The sequence below is a fragment of the Centroberyx gerrardi genome, chromosome 9 (assembly GCF_048128805.1).
Source record: "Centroberyx gerrardi isolate f3 chromosome 9, fCenGer3.hap1.cur.20231027, whole genome shotgun sequence".
NCBI classification, from domain to species: Eukaryota; Metazoa; Chordata; class Actinopteri; order Beryciformes; family Berycidae; genus Centroberyx; species Centroberyx gerrardi.
Window position 1 is genome coordinate 484,658 of NC_136005.1, and position 24,161 is coordinate 508,818.

The 24,161-nt window shown below is 44.6% G+C and overlaps 2 protein-coding genes across 2 annotated transcripts in view; one reads left to right on the forward strand and one right to left on the reverse strand.

Moving 5' to 3' along the window:
- Positions 1-1,648: 1,648 nt before the first annotated feature.
- Positions 1,649-19,491, reverse strand: map1sa (microtubule-associated protein 1Sa). The gene is made up of 7 exons (XM_071926192.2): positions 19,380-19,491; positions 12,635-12,736; positions 9,943-10,025; positions 8,659-8,799; positions 5,135-8,459; positions 4,102-4,316; positions 1,649-3,675 (listed from the first exon to the last, which is right to left on the reverse strand). Exons 1-7 carry the CDS (start codon positions 19,489-19,491, stop codon positions 3,520-3,522), a joined length of 4,134 nt encoding a protein of 1,377 aa, XP_071782293.1. The 3' UTR covers positions 1,649-3,519.
- A 2,566-nt stretch (positions 19,492-22,057) lies between these two features.
- trmt13 (tRNA methyltransferase 13) overlaps positions 22,058-24,161 on the forward strand; it is a 10,980-nt gene continuing 8,876 nt past the window's right edge. The window contains exons 1-2 of the mRNA XM_071926269.2: positions 22,058-22,183; positions 24,089-24,135. Coding sequence (XP_071782370.2) covers positions 22,073-22,183; positions 24,089-24,135 — 158 coding nt within the window. The 5' untranslated portion in view covers positions 22,058-22,072. The remainder of the gene's footprint in view (positions 22,184-24,088; positions 24,136-24,161) is intronic.

Consider the following 24,161-nt stretch of genomic DNA (forward strand, 5'->3'; position numbering starts at 1 on the left):
GGGGGGGTTCAGCGGGGGGGCAGCAGGGTATCTTCACCTCGTCTCAGTTGATCTTGAGGACGCTCTCCTCTTCAGGATCTTCCCTCCTCGCTCAGCAGGACTTCTTCACTCTGGTTTTCTCCGTCAGCCGGGTTCAAACTGGTTTTAAATGGCGTGACACTCCAAGAATAGTCTGCTGCTGATTGGTCCCTTTAAGATGAAAGCCTTCGCCTCGTCCAATGATCTGCCAGCTGCTGAGTAGAACTGCAAAATAGAGACAAGCTCATAATTCATGTGTAAAAGAAATGAAGTGGACTGTCAGGCTCCAGCTGCCTGCTGAGGTGAAGCGTGAGGAGAATAATAATATTTAACAGAAGCTGTTTGTTGATCTGCTGAGCTTCAGTCTGTCTGCTAGAGGCTCAGATTCAGGACTCAGAGACATTTTGGACATTTTGTCTTTAACATTTCTTCACTCATCCTTCAGTAAAGAAGCTAAAGAGGAAGTTTGGTTGTTTAATGATTTTAAATTGATGCAACTAAAAAGAAAGTGACACAAACAATAAAACAGTTTCAAAGACTCAACGTTGAATGTCTCACATTGTCTTTTGCAATTAATAATTTGTTGTTTCTTGGCATTGTTGACGATTGGTTGGTCAGCAGTGGGAAATAAACAGAGCGACCTCTGACCTCTAGCCAGCGATCATCTCACTGCGAACGACCACAAATACAAACAAAAATCAGTTATATTTTCAGAAAAGCATCATGTTTTTGCTTAAAAGACGTCGTCCTCATAACTGATGTCAGTTTGTTTCTGGATGTTTACGATGAATTTACCTGATGAAGACTGATGTCAGGCAGTAAAGTCTATTCTGTAAATAAAGAGCAGTGCAGACCGGTTAAATACACTCACCTCGATTATCTTCAACTCTTTATTTTTTTTTGGACATCTCACTACCTGGATGAAATTAATCTACACAGACATCTGGTTATTTTCTATTTTTGTGTCATCCCACATTGGTGATTATTATTATTGTTACCATAGTTACCATAGGAAGTGGTTTGTGTGTTTTGAGCTCATTTCATTCTGCAGCAGCAGACGGACAGCGGAGCGCAGTGCGCCCCCTGCTGGCTCCTCACTGGTCCAGGATCAGCTGCTGGTGTCAGTCTGCTTCACCTGCTCAGACAAACTGATTCTGCTTTGGAAACAATTACATTTGCTGCAGATTTGCTTTAGAAATAAAACTGAACCAACTTCCATGCAATTTTGAGGGAACAAATATGAATTCCCCAAAAACTCCAGCAGGAGATTTACAAACATCTGTAAGTAGCAGTTGTGTTTGTTCGGTAACTTACTGCAGATCCATTAACATTCATATTGAAGAAGTTCCCTCCTGAAACAAGATTCACTTAGTCTTACTAAATGATGAACTCATTAAACCAGATGATGGTACTGTTTAAAGGACAGCAGGGAACTGATGACTTTCACAGATTTACAGACTGACTGATGAACTTCAGGTAATATATTTTCTTCCCAAGATGATTATATAGCATTTTAGAAAATAATTCTCTACACATTTTCTCATGGACTGTACATTACAGTATGATACATTATTATTAAACATCTTACTTTCAACATAATAAAGACACTGCAGACACTCTGTTAAAGGGGAATATTTATTTTAAAAGAGAGAATAATTAAAATTAGTGTTTCAATACAGAATCATCTGATATTTGACTCCAATCACAATTCTGCCTCCAACAGTGAAAGGAGGGACTAACAAACACACAGTGCAGAGTGTGTGTGTGTGTGTGTGTGTGTGTGTGTGTGTGTGTTGGGAGGGTGGGGGGGGTTATATCACAGCTATATTATGGCTTCTAAACTGTCAAGTTCTCTGTTGAGTCTTAGCTGTGGATTAGACATCAGACTCTGGTCGTTCTCCATCAGCCGCCACGCTCCAAAGTTCAACAAACACCTTCAGTATTTTTCTTGTCAATTTGATTCTCAATAAAAACCTCCAGTGAACTCAGAGGAGAGGAGTTAAGCTCAGCTGGTCTCCTGCAGCAGACTGACTGTTCCTCAGTCTGGACAGCAGGCGGTGCTCAGAGAGCAGCTGGACAATTTATTCCAAAATGAAATCAGCAGCTGAAAAATGTCTTTTCTCACACAGCTGAAAACATGTTGGCATGGACATTAAATTCCCTGAACATTATCATTATGTTTTACTATTATTAAGTTAAGCTTTCTTTAGCCCTTACAAATTCTGAATATTTTAGAGGATGTGATTATTTGTTGAGTGATGAACAACAAAGGTCGTGAAGGTCGGTGTCGGTGCTACTAAAGACACAACATGATGAAATGTTTAAAACCAAAACTGCTGATCAGTCATGAGGTCGTACCAAAGAAAACCTCCTCACCACCTGACAAACTGAAGAAATTAACAAGGACAAGTTGTAGCAAAATTAATAAATTAAGAATTGAAATGTGTCATCTGTTTCCTTCTGAAAGCCAAATGTTAAAGTAAATAAATCACATGAAACGAGCAACAGCCTCCGACCTGCCGACCGTCGGTCCGGACGTTTCTACACCAGAGAAAATTAAGACACTGAACGTTCTGCATGGATCCAACATAACATGAGTGGGATTGTACAAAAGAACACACAACAGCTAATAATGCACGACACAGTCGACACACACTCACACAGAGTAAAAAATAAAAACTACTTCTCTCAACAAACAAGCCAAGTAAAAGTGGAAGGTGTAAAACTCTTTTCTTAATCCTTCTTAGAAAAAAAAAAAACAGCGTGATTATCCTTCACAACAAACAGCGATATAGAGTTCAGAACAGGTTTAGCGTTAGCTCGCTAAGCTAGCTGGGCGTGGCTTCATGCATTCAGGTTAAAACCTCAGAAATCCTGCTGACAGCAGACTGAGTCTGCAGCTGATCCTCTGCAGACTGGGACTTTCCTACCAAGCATCGCTAACTCCATCTGAACATGTCCCTGGTGTTTAGCTTGGGGGGGGGGGGGGGGGGGGGGGGGGGGGGGCATGTGGTCCCACTATTAGTACAATTTAACAAAGATGAATGTGTTGAAGTTAAAGAACCAGCAGACTGTCATGTGATCTGCTGGTTTAACCTCCTTGGAAATGTTCAGATACAGGAAATGAACCATGAACAAACTGACTCATTTACTGAAATGGAAACCAAGATCTGCTATCTGTTGGATTTAAACATAACAGTTCTAACTAGAGGAGACACTGAACCCAGAGGACCTGACCTGTGCTGGACTGACACACTGGGTCTCAGTGTAGTGAGAGGTGCAGCAGAGCGGCAGGTGAACACTGAACACTGAACACTGAACATCGTGACGTTCATCAACCTTTAAACAGAGAGCTGCTGCTGTGGAGCAGGAGGCTGAGTAACTGAGCATGCAGGGTGAAATGATTCGAAAGTCCCGTCATCGGTCTGGCCTGGATGTAACCGTGGCAACAACAGGTTTGACTCCGTCTCCTCCGCCCTCCTCGTCCGGACGGGCGGACGGTCAGAACTCCACCTTGCAGGCGGGGAAGGTTTCCTCCTGCATGGCCACGGTGCTGTTGCTGCCCAGGACGGTGACTGACAGCTCCCTCTGCCTATCGTGCGTCTCCTGGTACCAGTCATGCATCGCCAGCGAATCAAACGTCGGGATCAGGGTAACCTGGAAAGGTCAGGGGTCAAAGGACAAGTGAAAAGAAGCAGAAAATGGAGGCTGATATAAACGCTGACTGAAGGTGAGCGACGGTCAGAACGAATCAAACGGCCACATGCTGCCGACTGAAGTCAGCAGCTGGAGCCGAGCTGCAGGAAGAGGATGCAGCAAGAAAAACAGGATATAAATAGGAACGGAGCAAATGGGAGGATTGAATATATAACAGAGACAATTACACTGAAAGTAAGTAGAAATATATGAAATTTAAAGTATGAAATATGTGAGCATATATTCAGGGTGTGTCAATCAGCAGCAGAACTGAGAGAGAAAATGAATAAATGAATAAATATGTACAACATCAAAATATATACAAGCTCTGAAACAGATGATGACAGTAACTAGACTCCCGCAGCGCTGAAGGGAACCTGAACCCACCTGGACCTCCGGCCAGCAGCTCTTCCCCTCCAGCAGAGCGTCCAGGATGCTCCTCATCGCCGCCTCCTTCAGCGGCTCGTCTCCACTGACGATGTAGCAGGAGGAGCGAAGCCGCCTGAAGAAGTCCACGTCCACGGTGGAGGAGGCGCGGCCCGACGGCAGGTAGGCCAGGTCCAGATACACCGCAGAACCCGCGGAACCGGCAGCTTTGGTAGCTGGGAAACAGCGGGAAAAATAATATTATAATTGTCCCCCGTGATGAAATCGGGGGAGGGACTGTGGACCGCAGCTGGTCCGTTTGTCCATCACACTTCTTCTCGGACGCCACTGATTGGACTTTGACAAAACTTTGGGGAACGATGCATCTCACCACTGTGTTCTCATATTCTTTAAATTACACTGATCAGTCTAAGGGTGTGTGTGTGTGTGTGTGTGTGTGTGTGTGTGGGGTGGGGTGGGGGGGGTGGGGGGATGGGGGAGACACACTACATAAGGATCCTCTAGATTATAAAGATATTGAATGATGAACCTCATGGATTTTTTTTCCAAAATGGATTCATAGCATTTAGGATAGAACATTAGTACTTTAGAAATTCAGTATTGCATCTATAACCATTTTGCTGCAGAACACTGTGCTGGACAGATGGCCCACGGATCAGTCGCTTGATCACTTGATTTTGGTGATGATCCAGATCTGGGATTTCTGCCATTAGATAATTTTTATTTTTTAGCCAGAACTATTATGCGCTGTTCATGTACTGGTCAGAAAGTCCGACCAGCATGTCGGCTGCAGTCACATGCCGTTTTCTCAGAAAATCAAATCCAGAAGACAAACTATAAGCACAATATTTTTTCACATTGCTGTATTTTTTGTGCATATCTCTTTGGTAGATTGGTGGGTTCAGAAGTCAGAGGTTTGGAATGAAAAGAGCTTCTATTGTCTTCTCTGTATTTTACTGTATTCTTTGTCATCTACTGTATTCTGTGTCTTCTACTGTACTCCAGTAGAGTTTCCAGGTCCGTACATGCCTACCTGAGGAGGGAGGTTTTGCAGTACCAGGTCTGGAGCTGCCAGCTGAGCTTCTGGATGTGGGCTTTGTGTCGAGGCTGGAGGTCGTCTTCAACGACGCTGCGCTGCCCGCCTTGGGCTTTCCGTTCTGGGCGGCGGTGTTTCCAGAAGTCGCCTTCTGGGTCATTCCTGCTGGTTTCTTGGTCTTAGCAGCTGAACTCTTTGGGTTCTTGCTTGAAACCTCAGCGTCTGCATCAGCCATGCAGGCTCCAGGCTGGGGCGGTAAGGGGGGCAGGTCCTTCACCGGGGCTGGGGGGGGGTCGTGAGAGGAGTGCTGCGCCCCCCTGTGGGAGGAGTGAGGGCTGGGATGATCCTGTGGATGATGGGGGGGAAAGAGACCGCTAGAGTCGTCATCAGAGTCTAAATCTGCAGTGATGGAGGGACAGTCCTCGGTTCCAGGAGGGACGTCGGAATCCGTGGCGGTCGGGAGGGAGTCGCTGACTGATGTGGGTGGAGTTTCCTGGCTGTAGGCGGAGTAGCGTTCGCTGCTGCTCTGACTCTGCTGTTTGGCCAGATCCTGGGAGTCGCTGTTATCGGAGAGGTCTGGTGGGCTAGTGGTGGCTAGGCCGGGGCTAACATGCTGCTGATGGTTCTCTGGGGACTTGGGGTGCTGGAACTCGCAGGGCGATACCAAGCAGAGATCTACATCATGTGGAACATCTGGGACAAAGTCTGACATCCCGTGGATGTGTTCCTCAGAGCCATATCCATGGCGCAGGTTATGGGACGTTCTCAGAGGCAAAGTCATCCCTGTTTTCGAGTCAGAGTCACTGAAATGTCCATTAGAGTAGGATCGGTCTCCTAGCGTTCCTCTGGGCGATTCTTCAATAGATGGCAGCACTTGCTCAAAGGAAACCGACAGCGATTCATCAACTTCTGTAGAGTGAGGAGAGCCGACCTCGGCAGGCATGGAGGTCATGGTGGGGGAGGAGTCTGGCAGAATGTCTTTGAAGGGACTGAGGGTCAAAAGACTAGACTGTTTATCCTGAGAGGACGTGGAGTTCTCCAGGCCTCCTCTCAGGGAGCTCAGCTCGGACGTCCTACAAGAACCTCCCTGGTTGTAGTCCTCAAAGCCCAGGCTCGGTATTCTGGCCCCAAGGCTGCTGTCCTCACCTGAACCCTGAATGTCCTCCTCAGGGGACTGATGGAAAGGAGTATGACCCGCACTGTTAGGGGCGGAGTCTGCAGGAGAAACCAACTCCAAAGTTTTCTCCTCTGGGCTAGCACAGACATCATCTTGTCCATTTTTCAAGGAACCCTCAACCAGCCTGTATGCAGTTGGAGTGAGATCAAAGTTAACACTGCGCTCACTTTTTGGTGTTTTGGCAAGAGGTGAGGAGGCCGCCATGGCTTGGTCCGGCTGAACCAGCGTCTCCATACAGCGGAACTTCTCTGGACTTTCCACCATCAACTTCTGGTTCCCATTGGCCCTCGCTCCGTCAAGAGAGTCTCCGTCACCCGCAGAGTTCACTACTGCTGTGGCCTTTGAGTTTTGACCACTGTTCCCATTGTCATTTTCCAATCGAAGTTTTTCAAATTCTGCCGTCATATCCTCAGGCGTCGACATCTTGGAGCGGTCAGTCTCCGTACCAGAGGTTTTCTGGTTATCCTGCTCCTTTAAACTTGACTTAGCTTTTGTCCCTTTGTTCAAAGCATCTTTCCTGGGCAGAGTCCCGTCTTTTTTTAGAGTTCCGTTCTTGGCTAAAGCTTTTTTTGTTTCTGAGTTTGCGGTTGATGCAGTGCTTGTAGTGCCACTCGTTCCTTTCTTCACTTCTTTAACAGCAGATTTTGCAGTTTTCTTCTCCTCAGTTTTCACCTCCTTCTTGCCATCTTTTTTTGGATCGGGTTTAATATCTTTCTTTGGTTTTGAACTTAGAGGTTCCTTCTTTACCGTTTCTTTCTTTTTCTCCCCAATCTCTTCTTTCTTGACAACACCAGCAGGGGTCTTCTCATCCTTCTTTTTCACTTCCTTTTTCTCTTCTTTTAACAGATCTTTCTTTGGAACAAACTTCTCAGCAGGCTTTGCTGGCTTTACTTTTGCTTCCCCATCCTTCAGTTTGGACTTCTCCTCCCCATCCTTCCCTTCTTTAGGTGCGGTGTCACCTGCTACCTTTGGCTTTGTTTTCACCTCCTGTTTCTTGACATCTGCTCGTCCGAGCTTGTCCTTCAGCAAGGCACTACTGGGTCTAGAGTCTTTTGGCTGAGACTTAAGGCTTTCCCGACTCTCTGCTCGTTTTGGTTGTTTCTCAGTTTTGGATGCCTCTAGGTCCCTCAAGCACACCACTGGGTGTTTGAGGAAATCTAGATGTTTCAGTTTTTCAAGTCCCTCCAGAATTTTGGCCTGTGGGGTACACCCAGGGAAAAGAACCCGAATGATCTTCTCCTGAGGGCTGTAAGGATGCCAGACCAGCAAAGCACAAATTGAAACAAGGCATGGCAGTGGAAGATCTGAGCCCTTTATGTTTGATCCATTGCTTGGCCAAGTCTGCATTAAAGTCTCAAGTTCTTTACTGCCTTTGACTGGATTGAGTGTGTACAGCTCTAGACGGCCAACTCCCATCTTGTGAAACAAGATTACTGGCTCGATACTGGGCCCACTGGACCGACTGAGAGGTTCGGGTTTGATTGCCAGTCTTTCTAAGTGCTGCAGAGTGAGCGCCACCTGGTCACAACTCCGCAGCTCTTTAGGATCTCCTTGGATGGACTTCAGTCTGTCCGGTGCGTTGAGGAAAACCACTCCAATTTCAGGAGAGATTAGGTTTTTCATCCAGTCCTCAGCGGTCTGAGATCCAGCAGACTCATCTTCCTGTTCGGCTGCTTTCCTCAACAGCAGGCTGTTCAGTCCCGGGAGATTGTCGACGCCGATATGGGTCAGGAGTACCGAGTCAATTCTGTCCAGATGTCGAACCAGTTTCCAGAAAGAGGAACGAAGGTCAGAGCCACCGTTCACCAAGACATTGAAGCCGTTAACGGCAAAGAAGGCGGAGTCTCCCCTCCCACCGGGGAAGATGTAGCAGCAAGGCCGGGAGAGTTTCAGAAAACCCACAGTACTGGGGGGCTCCAGGAGGTCAAAGGGCGATTCTGGCTCCAGTGACTCGGAGAGGTATTCTGTGAACTCCTGTAGACCTTCCATCTCCGGGAGGACGAGGGGAGGGTTGATCTTGATGTCTATGAAATCTTGCAGGTTGTGTTTCTCCAACACAGAATCCTTCCAAAGCCCGTAGTCGGGGCAGCTCAGGGTGAGGCTGGCCTTTACTGTTGGGTCTGCTGAGCTCAACAACTGTCCAACCTGTTCAAACAGGGAAAAAGGTTTAGAAATTTAAATATCAGAAAAACACCATTTCAAAATTCCAGCATTTAAATATTTTCAGAACTACTAAGAAATAATATATTTTTTGCTAATGCACACACTATCCAAACCACAAACTGTTTTGCCCCATCAGCTGTCCATGCTGAACCAGACCAACACACCAACAGAGGATTCTTACCTCTTCATCAGCAAATATCTGGATGAAGTTGTTGAGAGAGAAGCAGCCTTTCTGTAACACGATGTCTCCTGTCTCTTCAAGACACTGACCGGCCAGCACCAACAGTTTGTGTCGAGATGCGTCACAGACAAGCCGGCGGACCTGGAGAGAGGAAGGAAACACGGCATTCTGATCGAGCTTCACAGATGGCTGGACTACAGGGATTGATCAAATTGATTAATCCAATAGATTATTCAGTTTTCAGACCGACACACAGTTACTCTGCTCTAACAGCTGTGCAGATTTACCAGCTCTGTAGCTCAGGTGGAAAGTTTGTGGAACAAAAGGAAAAAGTGTTTAAGATTTATGCCGAGGGGGTACGGCTGCCGCTTTGTCAAAATCAAGTTTTTCTAACTGAGTTTCAAGCTGCTCTAAACAGCAAATGAGCGTTGTAACCAATCACAGATATGTCCGTTGAGCTTGTTGAGTGAATTGGCCAATCACAGGCTTTCACATTATCTGACCAATCCCGAGCCGAGCTGCTGAACCTGCAGGAGCGTCTGATAGAAGTGTGGATTTCTCCTCTGTTTCGCCTCCAAAACAATTTTTTAGAAAAATGAGTAACGCTGAATAAGAGTTTTGTTTATGACGCTGCTAAGAAGAGCAATGTGAAGTTGAAAACATACTGATGTTGATTTATTGATGTTTAAAAATGCAGTGTCAAACTGCTCAACACGCAGAGAGTTAACATGAGTGCAGAGTACTTGTTGCCCCTGTTTACCACTGGAGTCCACTGAACACGCTGCTGTCACTAGGTAAGGACAAGTAATTCATCCTATTGAATTCCTAACTTCATCATTGCCCTTAAACCTACATTTTAAATCTCAACCTCCCCGAGTCTCCTCAGAAGAAAGTGACCTTCCCCTGACAGGAAGTCATCTCCGCTTCCCTTCCAACACAAACGACTCGCTCTAATGATCCGGTCTCATGTAAACTTCTCTATTACAGGTTCTCTCCTGGAGCCGTGCTGTTGCAGTTTAACAACAATTATGAAGTAACTCTGATTTGGATATTTACATCACCGTATGATATATATGGACAGCTGAGCTGGAATTGCAATTGTATTTATTTGTGGTCAGAGGATGAATTTTCATTGCAGTTACATTTTTGTAGCTTGGGGGTAAAAAGTTAAAAATGAAAAATACTTGCACTAAACTGAGAGTTAACACATGAATCTTAAAGCTTGAAGTGACACTAAAGTCAAATTTGAAGAGCAAAGTCTTGCTTGAGGAACGACAGTCGTACCTCTGAGCAGACGAACTCGTGGGCCGGATTCACCACAACCTGCGTGTCCAGAACGTCTCCGCTGTGCCGCAGCGTCCGCTGGCCTGCAGGGACGAGACACACCGCTCACACACACAGAAGACCCACAACAACCAGACCAAACCACCATCTCCGTCTGAAACCTCCAGTCAGCTGCTAAAACAGTGAAAGTGTCTGGTCAGTTTCAGGATTTTTCCAGCCTGAGAGTCCTGAAGACAAGAAACTGACAGAAAACACCACTGGGGAAGTAATGAGGTTTAAATAAATTAACTCAGAATAACATCAAAGATGCTAACAATCTGTCCAGAGCCAGAACATGTGAGTCTGAGGCCGGCCGGACAGGAAACAGACGGATGCCAGACGGGGTGAAAGGTCACGATGAGCCAGTCTGATCAACCTGCTGAGTAAAGGTTTGAGTCCTGCAGTGAAGCCGTTTTGGATGCAGAGGCTTCAGACACAAGAGACTACTGACACAAACCTGTTACAGTATGGAAACCAGTATGGAAACCAGTAGACCAGTAAACCAGTGTTAAGTCAAAAAATACTACCGGGAAATATGACTCAGAAGACATTTCAGGTGAAGTTGGCGTTACCGCTGTGTGAAAAATAAACTAAACTACTGCTGATAGTTAAAGTGAAGTTTCCTTTTGACCGGTGATAGAAATCTGTCTCGCTGCAGCGAAGCGGTTTCTCTCGTCACGCTTCACTTATCATCCTGACTGCAGCCTCAGCGTCTGGATGCAGACCAGCTGGTCAGCTTCAGTCTGAAGAGCTCAGGTGAGGAAACACAGCGCCTCCCTCCTTCCTTTAGAGGATAGATCTAATTATTTTGCTTATGGTTAGCATGGTGGATAATGACCTTACTGCAGTGGGCAGATACAGGAAGAGACGGATTAGACTCACAAGCAGGAAGAGGAAACTCCTCAAGTCCAGTTCTCCAAACGCAAAAACTGGATTTTTATTTTCCATCTGACAAAGTGCAGAAGAACTACAGTGGAACAAAACATTTGAGTTTCATCAGAGCAAAGGATTGGTTTAAAAAATAAAAATAAACAGTAGCCTATATAGAGTCACATGGTTTGTTAACAGCCAATAAGAACAATCAGGAAACCAAACAGTGTTGAAGTGCTTTAACTGGATACTACTTAAAGCACATCAACACTGTTTGGCTTCCTGATACTACAGTACTACTACAGTACTGTAGTAGTACTGTAGTACTAGTAGTAGTAGTAGTAGTAGTATCAGTAGTACTGCTGTGTATCTGAACCTCGTCTCTTCCCATCAGAATGGGCGACCTGTCCCTTTAAGTTGACCTTTGACCCTGAGAGAACAGGAAGTCCCCTCTTCCTTCCTGACAGCTCATCACATGGTCGCCATGACAACAACTTCCTGGCAGCCGGTTGGGCGGTCGCCATGGCAACAAGTCCAGTCGCCAGTCGACCCAAACTGAGTTAACGAGCGTCAACATCCAGACAGCTGATTGGCTGCTGATGTAATCCGTTTCATTATGGGAAGTTCCAAACATACCACAACAAACACCAGTGTGTCACACACACACACACACACACACACACACACACGATCATATGCCTCCATGGTGGATCTGACACACACACACACACACACACACACACACACACACACACACACACACACACACAGAGCAGGCAGCAGTTCAGTGTTTTGCTCAAGGACACTTCAGCAGGAACCATGGCTGATGACATCATCGTATCCTCCAATCAGATGGCAGATTCAGTCTTCACGCCTGCTGGAACTGTGTGTGTGTGTGTGTCTGTGTGGTTGTGTGTGTGTGTGTGTGTCTGTGTGGTTGTGTGTGTGTGTGGGGCAGACAGAAGGCTGCTTGTCTGGTTAAAACACATAAATACAGTCAGCTGAGACCCTGCTGAACAGCCTGGAGACACACACACACACACACACACACACACACACACACACACACACACACACACTTCTCTACATCATGACTCCAGGTCACAGGAAGATTCGTTCCATCTATATTCCTCTGTGTTTCAGATTTGATCCGGATCCAGTTTTTTTCCTCCTATAATGAACAAGACTTTTGGACTTAAGTAGAAATGACAGTTGGTTTTTTTCAACATATTTTTAGACTGAACATCTGACTCTTTCCTCTCATCTCAGCAGAACAACTATTTAAATTCCATGTTTTTTTGTTTTTTCTTCCCACATATCAGAGATTCCACACAGTGGTTTATAAGATCAATACTGAATATCATAAAATGTTAAAGGAGCCTTTCAGCTGGTATTTGATGCAGATCATGTAATCATAACCCAAACATTATGATTGAATCTATTTGATCTGATTTGATTCATAATGTTTGATTTATAACGTTTAGAGTCTAGACAAACTCTGTTAGAAGTGGAATTTCATGGAGTTTAATGGAATTCAGTTCAGCTCAGTTCACATTCTGTTTCCTCACAGCTGGGAGACTTTCACACACACACACACACACACACACACACACACACACACACACAGCAGAGCTGAGCTGCAGTTCAACATGCATTCTCACTGAATGTTCATGAATGGAGCTTTTTTTTAACTAAATCACTTTTCTTTACATTACACAGTTTAAATCACAACTGCAATATTCTGTCAAGTAATCAGCTGATGAGACTCGAGACGTTTTCTCACCTCGGACGTCCTCGGAGAAGAAGGCGGAGTGTCGCGACACGAAGAGTTTCAGCTGCTGGTCCAGAACAGAGACGTCCAGATCCACCGGCCAGCGCCGCAGGCCTGCCACACACACACACACACACACACACACACACACACACACACACACACACACACACACACACACACACACACACACACACACACACACACACACACACACACGGTCACATGTCAGAGGGGTCAGAGGTCAGAGGTGGACAGGGAGAGACTCACTGGCTGCTGTGGGGATTTAACTACAGTGACTGTTCACATAGAGACACTTTATATTCCAGCAGCCAGTGAGAGGGATTATGGGATTGAACCAAACGGCCCCCTCCCAGCATGCAGCAGGATGCAGAGGGAACATCACTTCCTGCAGCTGGTTAACATTTATTTAACTAAATGACACACACACCTGTTTAATCACACACACACACACACACACACACCAGTTTAATCACACACACACACACACACACACACCAGTTTAATCACACACACACACACACACACACACACACACACACACACACACACACACACACACACACCAGTTTAATATTTAACCACTGCGTGGATGGCAGCTGAGCTGTAGGGACTCAGTCTACAGTATTCTGACTGCATTTCCACCACAGAAGAAGAAGCAGCAGGTCCAGTGTGTATCTTTCAGCAGGAAACACTGCTGGTGCTCCACAGTTAGCATCAATACACTCAGCTCAGTTCATCTGCAGATCCACATGATAAACCACAGAAGAAGAGAGGAACACTCATATCAACAAACCTAAACGGGCTCAAAGGAAATAAAACTCAGACATAAAACCAGAAGAAGAGAAAGTAAACTCTTCAACCCTCCAGCAGCAACAGAACAACAAGCTGCAGTAATGACAGAGTGTGTGTCTGCAGTGGAAACTTCTATATAAAGAACCTCACTGGCTCAGCTGCTGCTCTGCCAGACGGAAAACACTCACACACACACACACACACACACACACACGTCGTCCACATGTTCACATTGTCCTGACACACAGCCACTCTCAGTCTGAATGTGTGTTTTGTGGTTTGAACACAAAGTGGATCTGATTCACTTTGCTGTTTCCCAACACTGTTTTGGTCCTCTGTGCTTCCCATACACACATCATGTGGTGTTATGATACTGCAGGGGAGGAAACAAGTGTTTGTGCTGTACATACAATATACACAATACTTATTATACTACAAAAACCCACTGTAACACAGACAGACAGACAGACAGACAGACAGACAGACAGTCAGACAGACAGACAGACAGACAGACAGACAGACAGACAGACAGACAGACAGACAGACAGGGGTGATACAACAGTCTGTGGTAAAACTAACGCTCGGCCTCAGCCTTACTGAGCATGACACACCCTCAACACACACACACCCTCCACACACACCCTCCACACACACACACACACACACACACACACACACACAGACTTTTCTTCTTGTCAGGGTGGAAAAGTCTGTGTGTGTGTCTGGGGAAACACTGAATACTGAATGTTATGGAAACTAGTTTAAGATATTGAATATTGTGCATCAGTGTTGAAGAGCAGCCAGGCTGCAGAAACTCAGCTGCATTATTAATAAAGTGCAGCGTCTGCAGGAGGAAACACTGCAGCTGCAGCGCCGCTCCAAACAAACCTGCTGATGACATCATCAGACCGATGCACATTTACTCTGCACTATCTGCACATTCTGCCCACGGCTTCCTCGTCTGAATTATATTTCAGCCTTCGTGGAGAAACTGTATTTAAATTAACTTCCTTTATTGCCTTTTGTTCTGTTAGCTGTGCAGCAGGAAGAGAGTTCACCTCATCTCCGGGTTTTTCCTGCTTAGGGAAATGTTAGAAGTAGGGATGCACATTTCCAAAAAAATCTTGATCGATTTGCACTGTTAGATAACAATCAAATATCAATGTTCGTTAGGCCCAAATATGTTACAACGAGGTCCCAGAGAGGACGCTCTGATGGGACAGAGGTCCCAGAGAGGACGCTCTCTGACGGGACAGAGGTCCCAGAGAGGACGCTCTCTGACGGGACAGAGGTCCCAGAGAGGACGCGCTCTGACGGGACAGAGGTCCCAGAGAGGACGCTCTCTGACGGGACAGAGGTCCCAGAGAGGACGCTCTGACGGGACAGAGGTCCCAGAGAGGATGCTCTCTGATGGAACAGAGGTCCCAGAGAGGACGCTCTCTGACGGGACAGAGGTCCCAGAGAGGACGCTCTGACGGGACAGAGGTCCCAGAGAGGATGCTCTCTGATGGGACAGAGGTCCCAGAGAGGACACTCTCTGACGGGACAGAGGTCCCAGAGAGGATGCGCTCTGACGGGACAGAGGTCCCAGAGAAGACGCTCTGACGGGACAGAGGTCCCAGAGAGGACGCTCTGACGGGACAGAGGTCCCAGAGAGGATGCTCTCTGATGGAACAGAGGTCCCAGAGAGGACGCTCTCTGACGGGACAGAGGTCCCAGAGAGGACGCTCTGACGGGACAGAGGTCCCAGAGAGGATGCTCTCTGATGGGACAGAGGTCCCAGAGAGGACGCTCTCTGACGGGACAGAGGTCCCAGAGAGGATGCGCTCTGACGGGACAGAGGTCCCAGAGAAGACGCTCTGACGGGACAGAGGTCCCGAGTGCAGAGGCACCGCTGCGTTAGTGCTGTCAGCCTGGAATCCTACCTGGTTGTCTTTCCACCAGTCCAGTGGATTCATATCGACGCATTTATTGCAAGTAGCTCTCCACTTCGGTTTAATGGTCATTTGCGCGGTTAGACTAACCGGCTGCGATGACAATAACAAACAATAAATCGATCATCAATTTTTGTTGAACATCCCTAGTTAGAAGTTATTAACATGTTATATAATGTTGTAATAAGCTTCTTCCTTTAGCACCAAAGTGAAAAAGCGAGAAACTGAAAAACAAATCCATCGCTTGCTCTCCTCTGGCCAGCAGGCGGCGCTGCAGCAGACCGGGTCAGAGGCTCAGCAGAGGAAACGGCAGCTGGCTTCTCATTGGTTGTGCAGTCGGGACTTCCGCTGTGCTGATTGGCTGAACAGCAGCTGCTGCCAACAGATTTAACGAATTTACTTCTCTAAAGCGACAAATCACAATGTGTCTTCTGAGAGAAACGAACGAGTCGCCAAAGAATCAACAACTAATACAGACTGTTTACTGATCCAGAAACAGTCAGACAGGTCTGAAACAGTCAGAAACAGTCAGACAGGTCAGAAACAATCTGAAACAGTCTGAAACAGTCAGACAGGTCAGAAACAGAAACAATCTGAAACAGTCAGAAACAGTCAGACAGGTCTGAAACAGTCAGAAACAGTCAGACAGGTCTGAAACAGTCAGAAACAGTCCTGACAGGTCAGAAACAGTCCTGACAGGTCTGAAACAGTCAGACAGGTCTGAAACAGTCAGAAACAGTCCTGACAGGTCAGAAACAGTCCTGACAGGTCTGAAACACTCAGACAGGTCTGAAACAGTCAGAAACAGTCCTGACAGGTCAGAAACAGTCAGACAGGTCAGAAACAGTCAGACAGGTCTGAAACAGTCAGAAACAGTCCTGACAGGTCAGAAACAGTCAGACAAGTCAGAAACAGTCAGACAGGTCTGAAACAGTCAGAAACAGTCCTGACAGGTCAGAAACAGTCCTGACAGGTCTGAAACACTCAGACAGGTCTGAAACAGTCAGAAACAGTCCTGACAGGTCAGAAACAGTCCTGACAGGTCTGAAACAGTCAGAAACAGTCCTGACAGGTCAGAAACAGTCAGACAAGTCAGAAACAGTCAGACAGGTCTGAAACAGTCAGAAACAGTCCTGACAGGTCAGAAACAGTCAGACAGGTCAGAAACAGTCAGACAGGTCTGAAACAGTCAGAAACAGTCCTGACAGGTCAGAAACAGTCAGACAGGTCTGAAACAGTCAGAAACAGTCCTGACAGGTCAGAAACAGTCCTGACAGGTCAGAAACAGTCAGACAGGTCTGAAACAGTCAGAAACAGTCCTGACAGGTCAGAAACAGAAACAATCTGAAACAGTCAGAAACAGTCCTGACAGGTCAGAAACAGAAACAATCTGAAACAGTCAGAAACAGTCCTGACAGGCCTTAAACAGAAACAGTCAGAAATAGTCCTGACAGGTCTGAAACAGTCAGAAACAGTTTGAACAAGCAGTTGAAAAGTTTTGGATTTACCTTGATGAAACCTGCAGACAACCTGGAACTGATACGGTTTATACTGCTGATATGCAAATTAGCAGATGATGTCATCTGATCCTCAACACCGATCTGTTAAACCAGGAAGCCAGGCTCATCTTACTGAGCTGCAGACTAAAATATTACAACTAATCCAGCAGTCCAGTTTAGAGTCAGAAAAACTAACTGAAGCAAGACATAATGAACCGATCACAGCCAACCTCTGACCTGCTGATAACGAGCCAATCAGCTTTAACCAGACTCTGGGAGCCAATCACAGTTCGCTTGACAGCCTGTTCTTCTGAACGGGCCGGGAGTGAGACATCTCACCGTGTTTCCCTCATCTCTGTTTCCCCTCAGCCAACAGGATGCTGATGTTATTTAGAAACATCACTTCCTCTTTTCACCCAGACAAGAGCAGAAATCAACAGGCTGCAAATATCACAGTGAATATTACAGTGAATATTACAGTGAATATTACAGGAATATCACAGGAATATTACAGTGAATATTACAGTGAATATCACAGGAATATCACAGGAATATTACAGGAATATCACAGGAATATTACAGTGAATATTACAGGAATATCACAGGAATATTACAGTGAATATCACAGTGAATATTACAGTGAATATCACAGGAATATCACAGGAATATTACAGTGAATATTACAGTGAATATTACAGGAATATCACAGGAATATCACAGTGAATATCACAGTGAATATTACAGTGAATATCACAGTGAATATTACAGTGAATATTACAGTGAATATTACAGTGAATATCACAGTGAATATCACAGTGAATATCACAGTGAATATTACAGTGAATATTACAGTGAATATCACAGTGAATATCACAGTGAATATCACAGGAATATTACAGTGAATATTACAGTGAATATTACAGTGAATATCACAGTGAATATTACAGGAATATCACAGGAATATCACAGTGAATATTACAGTGAATATCACAGTGAATATTACAGTGAATATCACAGTGAATATCACAGTGAATATTACAGTGAATATTACAGTGAATATTACAGTGAATATCACAGGAATATTACAGTGAATATTACAGTGAATATCACAGTGAATATTACAGTGAATATCACAGGAATATCACAGTGAATATCACAGTGAATATCACAGTGAATATCACAGTAATAATCACAATAATCACAGGAAGTCACAGGTTCGATCCCTGACACTGACCGCCTGGATCAGACCGACAGACTGGATCAGACTGACCAAACTGACTGTGAATTTAAAATGAGAAGTTGAAATGTTTTGTGTCTCTGAACCACAGACTGAACCACAGACTGAACCACAGACTGAACCACAGACTGAACTACAGACTGAACTACAGACTGAACTACAGACTGAAACTGGAACCAAACTCCTGACTCTGATTTCATTTTCAATACATTTGTTTTGATTGGGTCATTATGGGATGTTCTGTGACTGCTGAATAAATCCTGACTGAATCCATTTTGAATTCAGACTGCAGCAAACAAATAAACTAATCTGATGGACTGATGCTGTTTGATTGATTACAGATTGATTGAAGAATTGATCAATACACTGGATGATGAGAAGAGCTGAACCTGATGAAAGTACTTTATTCTTCTTATTTTGTACAGTAACTACACACACAACACTGTACTGGGAACCAGCTGAGTTATACTGGGAACCAGATCTACTGAACAGTTACACTGGTAAACTACTACAATATTTCACTGTTAACTTATTAAATAATAACATTATTAACTTACTGTAACCTATAAACAGAGCAGCCCTAACTGTGCTGGTTAACTACTGAAGTAGTTAATACTAACTAATAAAATAATGATACCGGTGAATTATCAAAGTTTTATACTGTAACCTACTTTACTGGAACAAAATGAAAACCAGAGTGAAGACAGACAAAATGAAAAGATACGACTTCCGGTATAGTTTTTCCAAATAAACCTGATTGAGAAACTTTTTAGTAAGAATACAGAACACTAAAGTTTAAATAAAGAATGTAATTTAAGGGGAATCTGTTGTAAATTAAAATACAGCCGTTATTTATCCGAAACATCGCATTCGCAGCACTCCCCGTCCAGGGGACAGATCGGGACAGATGTTACCGCTTTACGGCAGCTTCTGTCTGCTAACGGCTCAACAAACTGAAACACCGGACTGACCGGGCAGCCTGGCCGGAGCCGGCAGGTTATTTTACCACGAAACAAGAGAAACAGTTTCTAACGGCTGCAGAACGGAAGCTAACGGAGCTGCTTCACATTAGAAACCGTCAGAAACACACAGAGAGAAAACTAACAGATTTGTGTGTCTGCCGCGAGCTGCCGCGACCGACGTCAAGTCCACTTCAGAGGCTTTTATTTTGAAGGCGAACCGCAGATGTTCCGGTGTGACTGTGGTTAACGGTGTGTGCGTGTCTCAGGTCGGTTCCGTCTCACCGGTCCGGTCCCGGCACGCGGACTCACCTGTCTCCACCTGCAGCAGCAGCCGCTCGAGCCGCCCGGCGGGCCGCAGCGCTCCCGCCACCACCAGCACCGAGTATTCCGCCCGGGAACCGCCGCGCTCTGCCGCCGCCATGATGGACACTCCGACAATGACGTCACCCACACACACACCCCTGCTTTATCCGAGGCGGGAAAATCTGTCAAGTGGCACGCGAGGCGACCAATCGCAGACGAAAGACGGAAATCAGGGAGGAGATGTGACCAATCAGAGAGGAGAGATGACCAATGAGAGAGGAGAGCCGACCAATCGCAAAAGAGAGATGACCAATCACAGAGGAGAGCCAACCAATCAGAGCTGAGCTGCAGTCAGAGTTTTGCTGTTTGATTTGATTTGATTTGATGTTCAAACTCAGTAAACTGCAGGTAAACCTCATGCGGGAGTGTCTGCAGCCTCGGGCGGACTGGATGAAACAAACCGTTTCTGGTTTTACGAGCAGCCAGACTTGAGTTAATATCTAAGATATAATTAATTCTTAGAGGTTCAGGATAACATGCTTTATCGGCGTGTTTCTGATCAAGTTTTATTACAAGTCCAGTCATCCGAGGTCAAGTTGTCGGTGTTCAGGCGGAGCGGGCAGAGAGACCAGACCCAGACCCAGACCCAGACCCAGACCGTCATGTTCAGATGAATATGGATCACACGTTACCTTCATGCTCCTTTACAGAAGAGGATGAGCAACACTTCAAACACAACATTATGATCCAATATATTGCCTCTGTCATCCATGATGTTGCATGTTTTGGTAACTTGGACAGTTCTTCTTCTGTAATTCTCGTCAGTTTTGTAACACAGATGAAGAGACAACAGATCATTTATTCTTTCACTGTAATGTGGAATGTAATTAAATCTAGTATTGATGTTCTACCACTATTTCTATTAGAAAATATCAATATCAAAATTTGGAATGTTTAGGCCTTATAGAAGATAGAAATATCCATTTTTTAATGAATAGGCTACTTTTTTATTTTGGCAAAATATTTTATACACAAATGTGAATACTGCAAAACACAAACCTGTTTAACAGCCTTTAGAAACAATTAGCAACATTTTATCTCCAAATCTCTAAAATGTATGAAAAGCACGAAGGCCCAAAAATGACACTTTATATTTACACAATATAACGTAATTTAACCGCTGGAATGTATGTATTGTTCTTTTTCTTTTTTGTTCTTTAATTTATTATTTCATCTACTCATTGTTTTTTTTTGTTTGTTTTGTTCTCTGTCTTTGTGGAAGTTGTCTCTGTGCTCTCAGCTGCAGGTGGTTCAGACACAACTCACTGACAGTTTGTTGTAGGCCTGTTTGAATAAAAACCTCTGTAAGCTGTTTGTACAGAAAGATTGTTGTTGTTGTTGTTGTTGTCGTTGTTGTTGTTGTTGTTGTTGTTGTTGTGAGAGCGACTGGAACCGGAAGACAGACTGTTATCTTCATTTCAAAATAAGAGCCCCCGGCAGTGGAAACAGCTCTGATTGTGTTTTGTTTGTTCTTCCTGTTTGTTTGTGGAGGAAAATCCCAGCAGAGTCTCTCCGTCTCTGCTCATCTGGACTAAAGTTTCCAACATTTAATATTCACTAACAGACATTTAAACTTCCAACATAATCATCTGTTTACAACACAAGAAAGAATAAACAATATGCACATAAAAAATGTAGAAAAATAATTTTGAAATAAAAATGAGAACGGGATTAGAGGAAATCATACTGAATTAATAATGCATCAACTAAAATCAATGGCTTATTTTTAACGGCTTTTTAATCAATTTCAAGTCTTTCCTCGTGAAGCTGCTCAGTGAAGCTCGTCAACAGACAGTTTAAATAATAAAGTGTTTCACAAGTCAAATCACCTTTTTATTTTAACTGCTGAGATCCACCTGCAGACGGATCAGTCTGTTTACTGAGCTGCGCCACCTGGCGGCAGAGTCTGAACGGCACATTCTGTCTGAGTCCTCGTGACTGGAAGAAGAAAAAATAAAACTTACTGAAGTAAAGATAAGATAAAGGTAAAGGCTCAAGTTAAAGAAGTCAGGGTTATTAGTAGGGATATTAACATCAGGCATGAAAAGACCAAGCGATTTATACATCTTTGAAACCAAGCCACAACCAACAGCAACTTCCTGTAACCTTTGGTTGGGTTGTTCTCTTTTTTTTTTTTTTTCCTTTTTGTAATGTGCAGAGTTATTTAAGACTTTTGTAACACCAGAGCCTCTTTCACACATGAAACCCGTCAAAGTGCCAGACTGAGTTAATGGCAGCAGTCCGTCAGACCGTTAGAGTCCAGAATTAAACCAAAACACATTTCATTTCCAGTTCAAAACAAACTTTTCATCTTTCAGATTTAATGTGTGTTGGTTTTATGTGCTGCCTTCAGGGCCTGACGGTGCGTTCAAGTGATTTTGTGGGAAATCAGGAAAACACGGAGCCTTAAACAACAGCAGGTTTTTGCGGCCCAGAAAGAGGAGAAAATACTGAAAGTTTAAAAAGAGTCGAAACATACAACGATACGAATATCAATAAAAAGCCAAACAAAGACAGTTAATAATAAAATACAACACGTTTCCCATCAATAAACTGCTTGTCCCGGCACTCTAAACGTCACATCTTGTTAAGTCAGATTTACCACTTTCCCACAGCACGTGAAGGCAGCAGGATCCAACATGGCGGCCCCGCTGCCTGGCCGGTGTGGTTTCTACCTCGAGAAGAAGAACCGTTTCTGTAAAATGGTCGTCGGGAAGGGGAAAGTGTTCTGCGGAGAACACGCCAACATGGTGAGTTCAGGTTCCGCAGCAACATGCTAAGAACATGCTAATGATGACGTGTGAGCAGGCAGAAACGGATCCCAGAGCAGCAGATCACAGTCTGATCCGCTTCAGAACTCTGTCAGTTTGAAGCTGCCGTGCTGCTCGGTGACGTTAGAGGAAGAGATCTGGAACAACTCGAAGCTTCTCTGAACCAGCAGCAGCCGCTGGAAACTTCGGCTCACACAAGATTTACCAAGCAGAACTTTATTTCTATAAAATAACACTTTTAAAACTGGTTCACCTGCTCACTAACTGTGTTTTGGTGGAGGAGGATAGTGGAGCAGCAGGCAAACCAATTTTAGTTTTAAGTTTAACTTTATTAAAATAAAGTGCTGCTGTAGCTTGGATGTCTGCCGAACTGAAGAGTGGATCCTGCTGATTCAGAAAAGGTCTGAAGTTCTTCTCTAACAGTTTTCTGCCTCAGCTGATGAGGCGGGAAGCTTCAAACTCCAGAAATCTGAATGGAGTTTGGCTTGAGAGTCTCTTCATCAGAACAGAAGGCACAGAGAAGTGAAAGCAGCAGAAAGATTAAAAACAACCAGAAGAGAAGATCTGGGGGGTTTTCCAGAAAGCAGGATTGGCAAGTTATCCAGATCTATTAACTCAGAATTCACAGAAATCCGGGATTTTCTGTTCCAAAAACTGAGATCAGAGTAAATCTAGATCAGTTACTATGGCAACTGATGTTCTCAAGCTAACCTGCTCTGTGGCAGCTTTACTTGAGGCTGACTTGAGTTAAACCCGACTGAGCCTGCAGCATTTAAGCATCACACAAGTCAGTTTGTTCAACTTTTCTGGAAAATGGCTTTAAACCTGTCTTGAAGATCCCGTTGACGTGGAAGCTCAAATTATTTGCAGGGCTTTGAAAGAGACTGCGATATATTTTATCACACCCACCTGCAGCATATCATCACGAGTGTTACCGTTTTTCAGAAGAGTCAATTTATCTTCTTCTGACCTCTGTACACACGTTATGCATTGCCCTTCGTTTATTCACTACTGGAAGCTTTCTGTATAACATTGTAGATAGAGATAAGAAATAAATATTAATTATGAATGTGATAAACCTACCCTTTATGTTGGCACGTGTGTCCTGGGCGTAGTCGTTGGCTCTGATGAGCTCCTTCATGCCATCAGTTATCTACCACTGTTCAGAGATAGGGCCGGCTCCTACGAGTTTGAATTATGTTCTTATACTTTTTTTTTAAATTTGTTGCCAAGTGCATTTCATGCCGCCTGGATTAGGCTACACCTAAATTAAATGTAAAAAAATAATTAAGAGTGTACAATTCAGGCAATAGCCTATGTTGCATCCTTCCTATTAATTAAACATTAGTTTACAGAGGTATGTTAAATGTTGAATGACTAAAACAAGCATTAAACTTGATAGTTAACTCACGCATTATCTCTATCTACAATTTTTTGCCATGCCGAGTCTCACAAGTGTTGCTGATGTGTATTTATTTTATTTTTTTGCTGAAATTCACTACAAGCTGTCATTAATATTTCTTGTTCAGCTGGAGTGAAATATGACGCTGTGCTCTGCTCGTCGCCTCTGAATCCATCATTAATCCTGTTTTCAGGCCTCCATTGAGGATGGCTTTATAAATTCACCGTGAACGCGCAGAGTTCAGTCTCAACCTATCAGAGTTGATCAACCCGATCACTGAAATCTGAATCAGTTGTTCTGGAACCGAAAATTCCCGCTATGCCGTGTCTAGCTCACTCAAGTCAGAATTCAGGATTTAGTTTAGGATTTCCTAAACCGTCTTTCTGGAAAACCCCTCAGAGACTGAACCGAGTGTCTGTGTGAACACACGGAGCTCAGGTCAAAGGTCAAAGGTTCTAATGTGATGAACTTCCTGTTTGCAGGAGGAGGGGAACAGCCGGAGGATCGTCTGTCCGCTCGACCCAAAACAGTCAGTCAGGCCGACAGGCCGCTTCT